This window comes from Hemiscyllium ocellatum, chromosome 6 (genome assembly GCF_020745735.1).
Source record: "Hemiscyllium ocellatum isolate sHemOce1 chromosome 6, sHemOce1.pat.X.cur, whole genome shotgun sequence".
Lineage (NCBI taxonomy): Eukaryota > Metazoa > Chordata > Chondrichthyes > Orectolobiformes > Hemiscylliidae > Hemiscyllium > Hemiscyllium ocellatum.
In genome coordinates this window covers 78,639,740-78,655,414 of record NC_083406.1, presented here as the reverse complement: position 1 = coordinate 78,655,414, position 15,675 = coordinate 78,639,740, and the positions used below count along the sequence as shown (strand labels likewise).

General features: G+C 38.8%; 1 protein-coding gene across 1 annotated transcript in view; it reads left to right on the top strand.

Annotated features, from left to right (window-relative positions):
• npat (nuclear protein, ataxia-telangiectasia locus) overlaps nt 1-15,675 on the top strand; it is a 44,305-nt gene that overhangs the window by 14,946 nt on the left and 13,684 nt on the right. Inside the window, exons 9-16 of the mRNA XM_060826057.1 lie at nt 583-674; nt 3,150-3,237; nt 6,111-6,207; nt 11,434-11,559; nt 11,746-13,665; nt 14,295-14,413; nt 15,049-15,163; nt 15,551-15,623. Coding sequence (XP_060682040.1) covers nt 583-674; nt 3,150-3,237; nt 6,111-6,207; nt 11,434-11,559; nt 11,746-13,665; nt 14,295-14,413; nt 15,049-15,163; nt 15,551-15,623 — 2,630 coding nt within the window. The remainder of the gene's footprint in view (nt 1-582; nt 675-3,149; nt 3,238-6,110; nt 6,208-11,433; nt 11,560-11,745; nt 13,666-14,294; nt 14,414-15,048; nt 15,164-15,550; nt 15,624-15,675) is intronic.

Sequence of the window (15,675 nt, the reverse complement as noted above, 5' to 3'; positions counted from 1 at the left end):
GAATAAAAAAGATTTGCCACAGAACTGATTTAGTTGTGCTAATTACTCTATCAAGCCAGGTTTCATTCTTAGATCTGACTTGACCAGTATTAGCATCAACTGGGATAACACCAGCTAGGAATGTGTGGAGAGGGGGAAGAATCATCTAAACTCTTGTCTAATCACAAGTTAAAATAAAATCTTGCCAATGCTAAAATCACCTATGCAGCTGTTGCTACTGTTTGAGGAGGGAAAGAACTTGACTACCGTTCTTCAGCCTGTCCTCCCTATGACCATATGTTGATTTTTTTTTAAAATTGCCAAATGAAGTGAACTAGCAAGCTACCATATTGTGGGGGAAGGTCCAGCGAGATATCCAGAGCCAGAAAATAAATAATTACATTTGTGGCTTCATCCACATCCCTAGAATGAATAAAATTACTTGGCTCACTGGCTATTCACATGGATACCAACTTTTTTTAAAAAGCACTGTGCTCAGCTATGATGACACTTCCCTCCATATGGAATTGGTAACTTGATCTTTTAAGTATGAGTATATAGATTGGCAATTAAGAATGGAGTTTGTGTTCTTTTTCTTTGCAGCAAAGAGTAATTGAAAATGCCAGAGAGAAAATCTTGAAAGACCGATCTCTACTGGAAAAACTTGCAGAAAATATAAATAAAGTTATGTTCAGGTAATGTGAATCTTTGTTACATCACACTGAACTTGTCCTTTGTTTAAGTGATGACTGGTTTTGCCCATGTACCATTTCTTGATTCCACAACACCAACAATTTGTGTTTATATTACCACTTTTTATAATTGGCAAAAAAAGCTTCTAGATCCGATAATTGGGAACAGTTTAGATTTTAGTAAAGCAGGACAAAGTTACTTAAGAGGGTAGAAAATGAGAGCTGATGGGGAAGTAGCTGATTGTAAAAATTTCTGCATGTGAAGAGGAAAATGACTGAAGACCAATATTAGGTCCCTTACAGTCAGAAACAGAGGAACTTCAAACAGAGACAGATTAATTAAATGCAAGTTTTGGTTTTGCTTTTCTGAAGGAGGACACAAATAATGTTTGGAAACATGATCTGATGAGAGGGAGGAGCCAAAGGAAATCCGTATTGGGGGAATGGTGATGGAATTGAAGACCAACAAATCCCCAAGAATCAATCATTTACATTCCAAAGTATCTGAGGAAGTGATCCTAGAAATAGTAGATGCATTGATGGTCATCTTTCAAGATTCTATAGACTAGAACATTACTTAAGGAATGGTAGCTAATGTAACCTCATTTTTTTAAAAAAAAAGGCTAGAGAGAAAAGAGAATTATAGACTAGTTAGCTCGACATTGGTAGTAAACAAAATGCTCGAGTTTATTACATAAAATAGAGTGTTAGCATGAGCTGTGAGGAGGTTGTAGAGATGTTTGTGTGATTTGGACAAGTTGAGTAAGTGGGCAAATACACGCAGATTAAGTTTAATTTGGATATATGTGAGATTAATCCCTTTGGCATCAAAAACAAAAAAAACTAAAATTAGCTTTGTCGCACGGTCTCACATGAGTACAGTCAGAAGTTTACAAGTCGCTATTCCTGAGATGCTGCCTAACCTGCTGTGCTTTAACCAGCAACACATTTTCAGCTGTGATCTCCAGCATCTGCAGACCTCATTTTTTACTCGAAGTTTACAAGTCACCAGTTACAGTGCAATATTAGGTACAAAGGTATTTGGACAGAGGTTCTTCAAAATAAATTATAAAAATATAAAATCATAAAAATAAAATAGAAAAATAATGGAGTAACAAATCCAGGATTACAGTCCTTCCACTCCAGTGCACTCGGGCACCTAGCCTCCACATGACACTAGGAACAAAAAAGAAATTGCATGAATATTCAAAAGAAATTTCATCTTCTGAACAATAGGCCAGAAATACACATACAAGGCTTTTGCAAGGGCCTGCAGCCAGAGGTCCTTTCTGCAAACACTGCTGCCACAGCCAAAGACCCTGAGCCCATACTGAGGGCCTGCTGCAGCCAGGAGTCCTTTTCTGGGCAATGCCACCGCTGCAGCCGACAACCTCTGAGTTCCTGAGTCTCTGCATTGGGTCTACCACAGTCAGGAACCTTTGCTGTGGGCACTGCTGCAGCCAACCGACACCACTCTGGCTTCCTCACGACCTCAGATAACGAAGGAAAAGAGAAAAGGTGAAAGAAAAGGAGGAAAAAAAGGCAGACAAAGCTGGTGTGCTTCTGGGCTTAGGCAGATTACTGTCTCAATGGAGAGAGATTGGGAAAGGGAGAGATGCAACAAGGCCTAGGTGTCCTTTATACAGCACTCGCTTGAAAGTAAGCATGTGGATCCAGTAGGTGGTGAAGACAAATAATATGTTGTCCTTCATAGTGAGAGGATTTGTATATAAGAGCAGGAATGTCTTGCTGCCATTGTACAAGGCCTTGAAGAGACCGCACCTGGAGTGTTGTGTGTAGTCTTGATGTCTTTTTACCTGAGGAAAGATGTTCTGCCTATGGAGGGAGTGCAGCAAAGGTTTGCCAGACTAATTCCTGGAATGGCAGGACTGACATATGAGAAGGTACTGGATTATACTCTCTGGGGGTTAGAATGAGGGGTGGTCTCCTATAAAGAGTTCAACGGGGTTGGGGGAGGGTTGGTATTTCCGAATCATGTTACCAGGCTCCATGTTGAGGTCACATCTGTTCACAATTTACATATATTGCTTGGAATCAGAAATAGTGAAATTTGCTGACAATACTAAACTTGGGAGTGAAAAGATTTTATTTCTGCCACTGCGACTGCTCAGTTTTTCTCACTGGCTGTGTGATAAGTTAACTTGTCATGTGTTAATTATGGATCTATAGCAATCTCTACAAAGCTTATAATTTTCTGTGCAAACATTGCATATCAAATGCAGTTGATTTTTAGATATCCTGCACTGTATCATAATATATTCTTACACTACAAGTTTTTGGTTACAGAAATTCTATTGATATTTAGTCGTAGGAATGTTTGGTTCAATATCTCTCAAATTTAACCAACTGTGTATCAAATTTTTAAACTCTGTGGATAAAGTCACTGATAATGTCAATTGCACATCGTGTAAAACTTTTTAAATCTGTGTTAAATCCAACAATTTTTTCATCTTACAGTGAGACTGGTACTGGACACTCATCAAAACCACCAGAGAGTACTACTTCATTACCAGAGCAATCGATTGATGAAATCTTAGGTCTTGGGGTAACGTTTATCTTATATTTGAATGATTTAATGTTTTTTTTAATTCAACTTGTCTTTGAACACTTGGACTGTTAAGTAATGCCACTAAATTCAGCAAAATATTTGGTGGATGCTGTTCAATTTTTTTTGATATTTGTTAGTTCAGTTAACCTGAAAGAGCAGAGCTGTATCAGCTACCAACTCATGAAGACGGTGTTAAAATATGGCTTTATGCCTGCAAGTCTCAATATGATGAGGGTTGAATATAGATCTTGTGCAGACGGGCTTTTAAACCTCTCTGCATCTGCAGTGGAAATGACCCTGGAATATCCCAGCCCTTGGGGAGCTGGGGAGGAGTGTGAGGGTCAGGAAAATAGAAGTGAGCTGCATCCCTGATGTTCTTGCCTCCATCATGGAATTTCCCATTTCAGATATCCCTATTCATGAAAAGGCATGGCCAATTAATGTCCCACTTAGGGACCATTCCGAGGTGAAACTCTATTTTACCAAATAGAGCAACTTGCCATATCTAGGCTCTAACCCTAATAGTGAAATATTATAGCTTCTTCTCTCATTCAATGCCCCTATTGGCTTTGTGTCTCTATAATTTATAACTTAAATACAGAGACTTCCAAATGATGTCTCCATGTCAGGACACCCTGATACTCCATTGCCAGCTTGAGCGGGATCCATGTCTCACTGTGGTGCTGCCAACTTGCAAGCCTGCTTGGACCTGCAGCTTTAGGAGTTTGCCAATCTAAAGAAGGCAATTCTGGAAGTAGTTAATTTAGAGGCTACTTAACAGAAGGTTGTGCCAGCTAGCTTGGTTCGACAATATACAATCGACAATACCCACCCAATTCTGGAATTCCAGTGCCTTGTAGAATATTTTGAGCAATGTGATTAGAAAAAAAGTAGTAACTCTGCTGTTGTCGCCTCTGTTTCAATAAAAAATTCAAAGTTTGTTGCACTTAATGTGAAATGTATTCCTTAATGCTTACAACTACAGAAATGTTAGAATGGCTAGGATGTAGCCAAAGAACAGCTGTAATGTCACTTCAAAATTCAAAGAGCATTCAGCCAACAAAAGAGTCACATTCTTAGTGCTGGAGCCTAGATTTAAATATTTGCTAAGAAATATTTGTACACAACTCTATACTGTTAGTAAAGGAACATGGTTTTCAGAAGAGGAAAGGTTTTTTTAAAAAAAAAGGCATGTTGCATGTCTGAACTTTGGGACCTGATTCAATACATGTTAATTGTCCAGGAAATGTAACCATTCACGTATTCTGGAACTCTTTCTCTTTTGGGGAAAAAAAAACACATTCCCAATTGAGATGGAGATAACCATGAACTCTAACTTTTATCTCTTTAATCTTAGTCAAAGAAAAACTATTAACACCAGCAGCTATCAAACCTGTCTCCACTATCATGTCAGGCAACATGTTTCAGACTTCTACCGCTGTGTGTCTTTAAAACGCTTGTCCCTCACATCTCCTTGGATCTTCCCCCAACACCCACCACCTCCTTAAATATATGCCTCCTAATATTAGACCACTTACCCATCGTGCTCTTTTGCCCACCTGACACCCTACCACCTCTTCATGCTTGCTTTCCTGCTCCACTTTTTCGTTATTGCTTTCCTCTCCCCACCCCACAGACAACACAATGTTATTAGGCAATCTCATGCTGTAGAAGATGCTTTAGATTAGATTAGATTACTTACAGTGTGGAAACAGGCCCTTCGGCCCAACAAGTCCACACCGACCCGCCGAAGCACAACCCACCCATGCCCCTACACATACCCCTTACCTAACAGTACGGGCAATTTAGCATGGCCAATTCACCTGACCTGCACATCTTTGGACTGTGGGAGGAAACCGGAGCACCCGGAGGAAACCCACGCAGACACGGGGAGAACGTGCAAACTCCACACAGTCAGTCGCCTGAAGCGGGAATTGAACCCAGGTCCCTGGCGCTGTGAGGCAGCAGTGCTAACCACTGTGCCACCGTGCTGATAGTGATTTATAGAGAGCTTTTGTGCTGTGCGACAAATGTACGTGATTCTGCTGAAGAGTTAACAAGTTGATATATCCGCTTTTGTTCCGATTTTAAGATTAGAAACCAATATGCCTTCATATGTTGCTGTTGTACAGAAAAAAAAGGCCTTTTTTTGTGGCTCAATAAAAGGTGGAAAATCTTCAAGTTATTAAAATAGTAAAAAGCTCTCAGGCAGGGCTTTAGTCTGAATTCAGGCTGTCATTAGTTGAAACATTATGGAAAGTTATCTTCAGTTCAATGTTCCTCACCTTGCTGATGTAGTAAGTCGCTAAATGGAATTTAAAATGCATATAATGGAGGTAATGTACCATTTAATTAGTTTGAGTACTACAGTTTGTAGTATCAGATATCAGGTTTGAAAATGCTTGTTCAGATGTCCTCTAACATTTATACATTTCCTTTACCCGTTTATGCCAATTGGTAAATAAGATTGCTGAACTGCAGGCACTCGAGATTGCTTTAGGGCTACTTAAAACTTTTTCTGATGGAATACAGCAGCTATTGCTGTTTATAGCCGATGTGGCTTCTGCAAAGATCTGCTCCTGTGTTGTCTGTGGTTTGCACTGAACTGTCTTTGTTGGAATGGATCTTATATCAGGGGTCAGGTCCAAATACTCAGTAGGAAAATAACACAACCTTTTATCTTGAGTCCGAAGTAGGAATTCCAATCCAAATTGGTAGGTTCCAATCAGTTTCTAAAGAAAGACCAAATTATTTTTCAAGAATCCAATATATCAGATATATCTGTAGTCCAGTCTGGATTATATCTTCTGTTTATGACACTGTTTTTTGTAATCAAATGACTGCTTAAATCAAATTTCTGTTTTATTTAGGATGAAGTCCATATGTCTGATGAAGCTATCCAGGATATCTTGGAGCAGACTGAGTCAGACCCTGCATTTCAAGCTTTGTTTGATCTCTTTGATTACGGTTCGTACCAAATCCTATCAGCAAGTGTACTATTTTTGTTTATAACTTAATAAAAATCTGTCAATAATGAACTTGATCTGAGTAGATGACTTTGTTTTACAAGTCTTTGTGATAGCTAAAAATAAGTTGTATTCAGTACATAATAGGAGCTAAATATTCAGCTTGAAATCTTTAGGAAGAGCCTTTAAGCTGTGATTATACATGATTAGAACAAATACTGTTGACTTTTTCTCAATCATCAAATGATAGTGATTTATAGAGAGCTTTTGTGCTGTGCGACAAATGTACGTGATTCTGCTGAAGAGTTAACAAGTTGATATATCCGCTTTTGTTCCGATTTTAAGATTAGAAACCAATATACCTTCATATGTTGCTGTTGTACAGAAAAAAAAGGCCTTTTTTTGTGGCTCAATAAAAGGTGGAAAATCTTCAAGTTATTAAAATAGTAAAAAGCTCTCAGGCAGGGCTTTAGTCTGAATTCAGGCTGTCATTAGTTGAAACATTATGGAAAGTTATCTTCAGTTCAATGTTCCTCACCTTGCTGATGTAGTAAGTCGCTAAATGGAATTTAAAATGCATATAATGGAGGTAATGTACCATTTAATTAGTTTGAGTACTACAGTTTGTAGTATCAGATATCAGGTTTGAAAATGCTTGTTCAGATGTCCTCTAACATTTATACATTTCCTTTACCCGTTTATGCCAATTGGTAAATAAGATTGCTGAACTGCAGGCACTCGAGATTGATATAATGGCAATTGTGGCTCAAACAAGGCAAAATTTGACTTTTCATATTCTTGCTTGCAGTGCATTAGGGTTAGTTGGGGAAAGAAATGGGAAGTGTGTCGGGATAGATCACTTGAAACTGGTGATGTAATTGAGGGCTCAAAGACTATTTGATTAGAATTAATGAACAATAGAGAGGATTTTATGCCTCTGAATCTATGGTAAAGATCACGAGTGGGAAAGAGGCAGGTTGCAACAAGACACAACAGGGCAGTAATAATGAGGGGCTCCACTTTTATCAAACAAAGACTGGGAAAATAATAATGTAAAGTGAATTCCTGAAATTTGTGCAAAAAGTAATCTTGAAATAATATTTCTAGCCTGATGACAATATTGGTTGTGCTGGGTGAAATTTTGGGAGAAAATGAGGACTACAGATGCTGGAGATCAGAGCTGAAAAATGTGTTGCTGGAAAAGTTCAAATTTTGGGAGACAAAGCAGGCAGTTGAAGCAAGCATCATCCAAAAATGGATTTGGAAAAGCAATGATCACAATTTCATTAGTTTCGGATAAGTTATGGAAAAGCATAAGGGAATGTCAAATGTCAAAATGCTGAACTAATGAGGGCAAATTTCAGTGAGGAGTAGAAGGATCTGATCCAATTAGGTTGGAATAAAGATTGATCATTTACTATTTTAAATGTCAATGGGGGAGATTCAGACAAAAAGTTTTGGTACAGGATAGACACGGTTCCACTCGGGACAGGAATGGCATTAAAAACTACATTTTTAAGGGGTGGCATAGTGGGTCAGTGGTTAGCACTGCTGCCCCACAGCACTAGGCACCCGGGTTCAATTCCAGCCTTGGGCAACTGTCTGTGTGGAGTTTGCACATTTCTCCTCGTATCTGCATGGGTTTCCTCTGGGTGCTCCAGTTTCCTACCACAGTCCAAAGATGTGTAGGTTAGGTGCATTGGCCATCGTAAATGTAGAGTATTAGGGTAGGGGAATGGGTCTGAGTGGGTTACTCTTCAGAGGGTCGGTGTGGACTTGTTGGGCTGAAGGACCTGTTTCCACACTGCAGGAACTCTAAGGATTTAAGGATATGTCAAAACAGATTGAAATGAAGCTGAGGAAGCTTGTGGTAAATGTCAAGTTAATAATTCAGTAAAGGGATTCGCTGGATGCAAAAAGAACTCTGGAGGCCTGTAAAAGTAAGTAACTCTGTGAATACTGGAAATCTGAAATGAAAATCTCAGGTCTTGGCAGCAGGTGCGACAGAAAAATTAACTTTGAGTCAAATATGCCTCATTAAGAACTGAAGAATAGAAGTTGCATTCAACTTGCAATGTTAACTCTGTTCCTCTCTCTTCAGATGTTGCCAGGTTTGCTGAGTTTTTTGAGAACTTTGTTTTTATTGTATAAAATGAAAGGGAATCCAAAAGTGTATCGTTAAAGGATTAGTTGGGTTGATTAGCAATGAAGGAAACGTTTTTCTGAAGGCAAAAGGACTAAATTAATATTTTGTTTCTAACAAAAGTGGGTGCTACCGATGTACAGGAGGCAGTGATAGATGAATTGGTTAGGATAGAAACAACATACTGTCGAACGTTGCAGTGCTCAAATTAGGCGAGTCACCTCCTTTGATTCAAATGCATCCTTGGTTATTGGGGTACATAAAAGTGGAATTTGTAGAGGCAATGACCACAGTTTTCCAAACCACCTTGAATATGTGAATGATAACTCTTGCAAAAATTTTCAATTCCTCTCTGGCCACAGGACTGGTGCTGGAGGACTGCAGGGCAGCCAGTCTGGTACCATTATTCAAGATGGCATCAAAGGATAAACCAGGAAACTACAGGCCCATCAGCCTAGCCTTCATGGTAGGGAAACTATTGAAAGTAAATCTGAGGCATTGAATTAATCTGCATTTGGAGAGATGGGGATTAAACAAGAACTGTTGTATGGTTTTAGGGCAAAGTCATGCCTGACCAACATGATTTAATTTTTTGGAGAGGTGACCAGGTGTGTAGATGAAGCTAGTGCCTTTGATATAATCTACTTTTATTTCAGCAAAGGTTTTGACATGGTCCCTCATGGGAGACTGCTAGCAAAGGTCCATGGATTCAAGGAAGTTTGACAAAGTGAATCCACGATTATCTGAGTGGCAGGAACCAGAAGGTTGTAGTTGAAGGGTGTTTATTCAGCTGTAAATCTGTGTCCACTGGGATCGCACATGGATCAGTAATGGTGCCCTTGCTGTTTGTGGTTTATATAAATGATTCATATTTGAATGTCATGGGGTTGATCAATATGTTCACAGATGGTACAAAAAATTATGTAGTGTTATGTCTTGAAAAAGATAATCTTGGATTACAGGAGGATGTAATGGGATGGTCCGATGGACTGCTCAGTGGCAAATGGAATTCAATCTGAATAAATTGCACAGGACAAACAAGGCAAGGAAAGACATGAGCGGTGGAGCACCAATGGACCTTGGTGTGCATATATACTAGCTATTTGAGAAATCAGGATGGGTGGATAAAGTCGTTAAGAAGGCCTATGGTATATTTGATTTTATTAGCCAAGGCACAGATTAGAGCCAGGTGGTTATACTGGAACTATATAAATGTTGGTTAAGCCATGGCTTGAATTTTGTGTGCAGTTCTGCAATCCACATCATGAGAGACCTGATTGCACTCTCTCCAGTGATGAGCAAATTTAACAGAATGCTTTTTTAGCTGGAGAGTTTCAGTTGTGAAGAGATCAGACAGGCTGGGGCTGCTTTCCTTAGAGCAGAGGAAATTGACAGGGGTTGTGATTGTGATTGAGTAAAAGTTGGATTTGTGGAGGCATTGACCACAGTTTTCCAAGTCTCCTCAAATATGTGAATTGCAAAAAAAAAATTCAATTTCTTTCGTTGTATATAAAATTGTGGCAGGTGTATGTACAGTAGACAGGAAAATATTTTCTCCTTGCTGGATGGATCAATGAGCAGGAGGTATAGAGGAGATGTGAAGAAAAGCTTTGTCGCCCAGAGGGTGGTGGGAATCTGGAACTCACTACTTCTATGGTTGATAGAAGCAGGAACCCTCCATATTGAAGGAATATTTAAATGTACACTTGTGATGCCAAGTCATAAAAGGTAATAGGCCTGGTGTTAGAAAATGGGATTAGAATGGTCAGGTTGCTGTTTTTGACTGGTTTGTGCTGTAGATCTCTACAACTCTACCAGAGGATTAGAGTATCACTAATATAATTGCTAGCAAGATTGAAGTCCATTGGATTTATGGAACAATACTTGTGTTGATAAGAAATTGGGTAAGCAACAAAAAACAAAATATTGAATGGCTGTTTTTAAGATGGGTAGGGAAGTTTTCGGTGGGTCTCTCTTAGGACCTCTGACAATCTCTTCCATACGTATATTAACCTGCACTTGGATACAGAAAATGTCATTTTCTGGTGAGAACAAGAATCTACAAGATCATAAGATTTATGAATAGAGAGCAAAAATATAGAAGGACATGAACCTATCCTAAAGTGCTGGTGAGATGCAGCTACGGTATTGTCAAATTCTGGGCATTGCATTTTAGAATGAATGACAAAGTCTTCAAGTCTGTGTGTAGGACATTTCCTAGAATGATGCCAGAGATAAAAAGTTTAATTTTATATGGAGAATCTAGAGAAACTCTGGTTATTCTTGTTGGAGTGAGGAGACTAAAGCTGACTTAATAAGGGTGTTCAGAAGGGTTTTGATACATAGAAGCAGCTTCTGGCCACAGAGGATCGGAAACCAGCGATCAAAACTTTCAAGTGGCGAAAGAACCAAAAGCAACATGATTGTTAATACAACAAGTATCTGATACATTGCCTAAAAACATAATAGAAGCAGATTCAGTATCGTTTTTTTAAAAAAATGAATAAGTATGGGGAAAGAGCACAAGAATGGACTAATTGGTTCACTCTGACTAAGATGGTACAGACATGGTCAACAAAACAACGTCCTTCAGTATTGAGGTGATGTTTCCTCTTGAGAGCATTCTAGGATGAGAAGCCATAGTCTTAGGATAACAGGTAACAAATTTAAGAGTTGAGGAGAAACTACTCCCAGAAGGCTGTGGACCTGTGGAATTTGCTGCCCCAAAGTGCAGTGGATGCTGGGACAGTAAGTAAATTTAAGGAGGAGTCAGACAGATTTTTAATTGCTAATGGGTTGAAAGGTTATGAAGTGAAGGCAGAGAATGGGGGTGAGGAGTAGTCGGCCATGATTGAGTCTGCTCTGTCATTTGGTGGGCTGGAATGGTCTAATTCTGCTCCTATATCTTATTAAACGTATAAATCACTCTATTAATTTAGTTTCTGGTATTTGGACGACTTTTCTAAGGAGAAAAGCTAGTTAAATTTTTTTTTGGTACAGGAATGCATCATTGATCAGGACTAAATACATGTAGAGTTGTATTTTAATTCATTTTTTTTATTTCGTGTTCCATAATCTGCTTAGGTAAATCGAAAAGGAGTGAAGACTCTGATCATGGACCATGCAGCCAAGTAGGTTTGGAAGTAATAGAAAATGGTACAAGTTCAGCATTCTCTGAGGCATTTAACACCTATCAAACAGAGGGATTGGGTGAGTTGTAGTTTTGTTTAGTGATACAATAGATGTACCGAAGTGAATTTGTCAAAATCATAACCTGTTGCTTTTATATGGAGTACAATTATATAAAGTAAGGCACTACATTTGTTGAAGTATTTGTAATATTTTTAATTAGGTTTGCAAACCCTTTAATTGTTTTTTCTTCTTTTGATATCCAAGTGTCCGTACCGTCAACAGTCTCTGAGAAGGTGTCAAGTGGTTATATGAAGAAAAGTAAGGCTGATGGGACAGTCCATAAAACTAAAATGTCATCAGAATCAAACACCATTACAAAATCTGCAAAAAAAGAAAATCAGACTTTTCCAACTTTGAATGCAGCTGATGCAAATAAATCTATGCTTTCAGTGGATAGTCAAGCAACCAGCAACCAGACATCTAAATGTAACTGTTGGACCAATGGAGAAGCTGCTGTTGTGTCTGCCCTTCCTTCGTCTGTTGCTGCTATTCACACAACTACTTCAGCAATGTCGGAGTGCCAAGAAGCTGGGGGTGTTGCTGAAATGGAGGTTGAAGCCCAGTCGTCATCTGCTTATAATGAAAAGACAGCACCATCTCCACTTGTGCAGCAAAAGCGCAGTGAGGACCGTTTAGGTGTTGAAGAGTTAACTAATCATAATGCTAAAACAGAATCAATATCCAAATTGACACTTCAAAATGGACTTGTTGCAGACCCTAATAGGTCTATGCTTTATGATACTGATAAATCAAAAGCAGTAATGAGTCAGCATAAATTTGAAAAGCCAATAGCACAAACTGTCTGTGTCACAAGAACAAGTGATAAGACTGCAGTCGGAGTTTGTAATGAACCACCTTCAGCTTGTCCTCCAACATCAGTTCAGTCAACTTTTGTAGGACAGAAAAGATCTGAGTGTGAACCTATGTCTCTGGAGGGAAGAAAGCCCTTACCAGTTAACTCTGATAACTCATTAACTCCAGTGTCAGACCTGCAACATGTTCTGCATAAGGTTGAAACGTCTAAAAGCCCTTTGACCAATCTTCAGCAATCTCAAGTCCTTGTTTCAACTATACCTGAAGTATCAAATAGTTCGACTGTAAGCTCTAGTTCAGTAAACTCACTTCAATCTGGTGCAATAAAATCCTGTGTCATTTCTGCTGAAGTGGAGTTGCCTGATCGAGCTGAACCTGTTTCCTCCTCCGTTCCTTCTAAATCGAGTTCTGAGGTTAGGGCTATATCCCTTCAACCAAGTTTTGTTACTTCGGGCATGAACCCTGCAACTGAAAGTGTTTCAACCAACGTGGTGTCTAAATCACCCCTCAAGGCCACTTCTGTAAAGACTGATGTTATCTCGACTTCCAAAAATTCAAATGCTGAACCTTCCAGCACTATGGAGGTAGATCCCTCAAATATAGTAACTCTCAAGATAATAATTAGTGATGACCCCAAACAGTCATCTTCAGATCCAGAATTAAATAATGCTGTGTCCAGTATTACTAATGAAAATGTACCAACAATTATAATGTCCTCTCCGGGTGGTACACCCTTAAAAGGCAAAGGATTAAGCCAATCTTTATCAAATAGCAATAGTGTTACTGTTGCTGAAACAAACTCTAGTTGCAATGAGTGTGTAAGTACTGAAGAGACAGAAAGTGCTATAAATAGTTTGAAGATGGCAGAGGAGCCTGAAAGCAGTGAGCACAATGTTGCCACAACGGAAGTTGAAGTTGTGTCGACACAAAGCATTACCTCCAGCAATGTGACCATTAATATACCACAGGCTGATTGTACTCAGTCCACACAAAATCCTCTTAGTTTATCAAAAGACACAGGACTCATTCAACTATTGCCTACTGCTACCACATTTAAACAATCTAGCAGTGTCCTCATAGCAACTTGCATGCAAGATTCTGCAGGGCAATCATTGAGGAAAGGAGAAGAACCAAATAATGGTAGCACTTTTATTTTGGACCACCGAGGTAATTCTACAAATGTCTTGATGCTACCGAGCAGTTCTGCAGCTACAACTATTTCAACATCTGTTCCTCAAGCTTTATCAACGCCTCCAAGACCAAGCACTGTTTTGACCATGGGACAACCTGTCTCTTCAAATTTTTCACAAGGTAGTAATGTATAAGGTTTTACAATTGACACATTTTTCCCCACCTTGCATAATTATAATAGTGCCAACTGTGTTGCATAATACCCCAATTTTGAAATTATACATTATTGGGTATCGTAGTAGCTGGTGTCGAACAGCTCTTCCGAACACAAGTGAAGAGACTGCAGAGAAGATGGAAACAGTTACATAACTCTTTTTTTTTCCCTTTCTGTTTTTCTTCATAATTGACTATAGCAGTACTGAAATAGCTCCTGGGGTCACTAACTTGACACATAACAGAGAGAACCTGAAATTGAGTTAATAGATTAGAGAGTAAACCTGTGGTTTTCTCATCAGTAACTCCTGCTTTCTACATTTACGCTGTGCCATATTTACAGAAGATAAGTGCCAACTTAATAACGTACTTATACCCTTCCCTCACTATTTGTTATGGTAGAGACAGCCACATGAACTATCATGACTTCTGTTTCTCTAAAGTTAAGCAAGACATCAGAGTACCCGGAGATCACATTTTACCTGTGGCTTTTTCTTCCATGGAATTTGAGCCTTGCATCTCATCATAAATGATTTTTTTTTGCTAGAATTTTCTAACTTGTCCTGTTTCTGAAATTTAAGTGTGTTGCATTTCAGGGTCAACATTTATTATTACATCCCCTGTTCAGCCAGTGCTGCAAGGAATGATGGGAGTTATTCCTGTTTCAATAATGGGTCCAAATAGTGGAACATCATTCACAGTATCACCTCAACAGGTCAGTTCATATGTATTCTGTAGGTATCTGCACAGGTGCTGCATTTATTGAGGATAATGTTAAGTTGGCTGGACAGCTGGTTTGCAAAGCAATGTGATAGCAGCATGAATTCAGTTCTCATACTGACTGAAGTTACTGTGAAAGTGCTGCCTTCTCAAACCCTTCCCCTCACCTGTGGTATGGTGATCCTCCAATGAAACCACCACCAGTCATCACTCTCTAAGAGTAGCCCTATGGTCCTGCAGGAATATGGCAACTTTATCTTTATTGAAGAAATTGTACATTGAGTTGGAATAAAGGTAATGGAGATGTACATCACAGAAACAGACCCTTCGGTCTAACTCATCCATGCCGACCACATATCCCAACCTAATCTAGTCCCACTTGCCAGCACTTGACCCATAACTCTCTTAACCTTTCCTATTCACATACCCATCCAGATGCCTTTTAAATGTTACAATTGTACCAGCCTCCTCCACTTCAGAATCTTTGAGAGCTTGATTAATTTTTGTTTCATACTGCACAGAGTAGAGCATTTTAAACAACACAAGAATCCTTGTCTCAACAGCCATTTGTGATTAAGCATTTTTTAATGCAGGACTTATAATTATGCAATTTCTATTGATTTCAACCAGGTTCTTCGAATGCCAGTATCATCATCCCTTGGCAAAAAGTGTAACCGATTCAGTAAACTTCCCATTTCAAGGAAACCACCACAGTTAGCTGTTCAACCAAGCACCTTAAATACAGGTCAGCATGCATGGAAAGAAATAGTTAAGGGTTGAATTCATTCCAAAAGATTTCAGTTGACAACTAATGTGTATCTGTTGAAATGTCACATTTCCCTACTTGATATGTTGCTTTAGCAAATGGTCAGTTGTTTTTTCATGATTATTTTGACCATTTATAAAGCTTCTGTGCATTGTGAAAAGCTTATTTGTAATTCTCACCATTTTGGTGGCTGAAAGCAAACTTGTAATTAGAGCTTTGTATGATTTGGTAATGTCTCCATTCTTTACCACGGACAGCTATAAATTAAAAAAACTGAATATCTTGATGTTTTCTTTTCTCATTTTTGTTAACTAACCCTGGAATATACTATCTTTATAAAAGTAATCTCTTTATTTTGTTTTTTAGGACAATCCTCTGTCATTGGCACACTCATTTCAATAGATTCGTCAATCTCTCAAAATACTTCCCAGCCTCAGAGGTAAAGTATCAGAATGGTTGCTAGTCCTAGTCCTTTTGTCTATATTAAAACT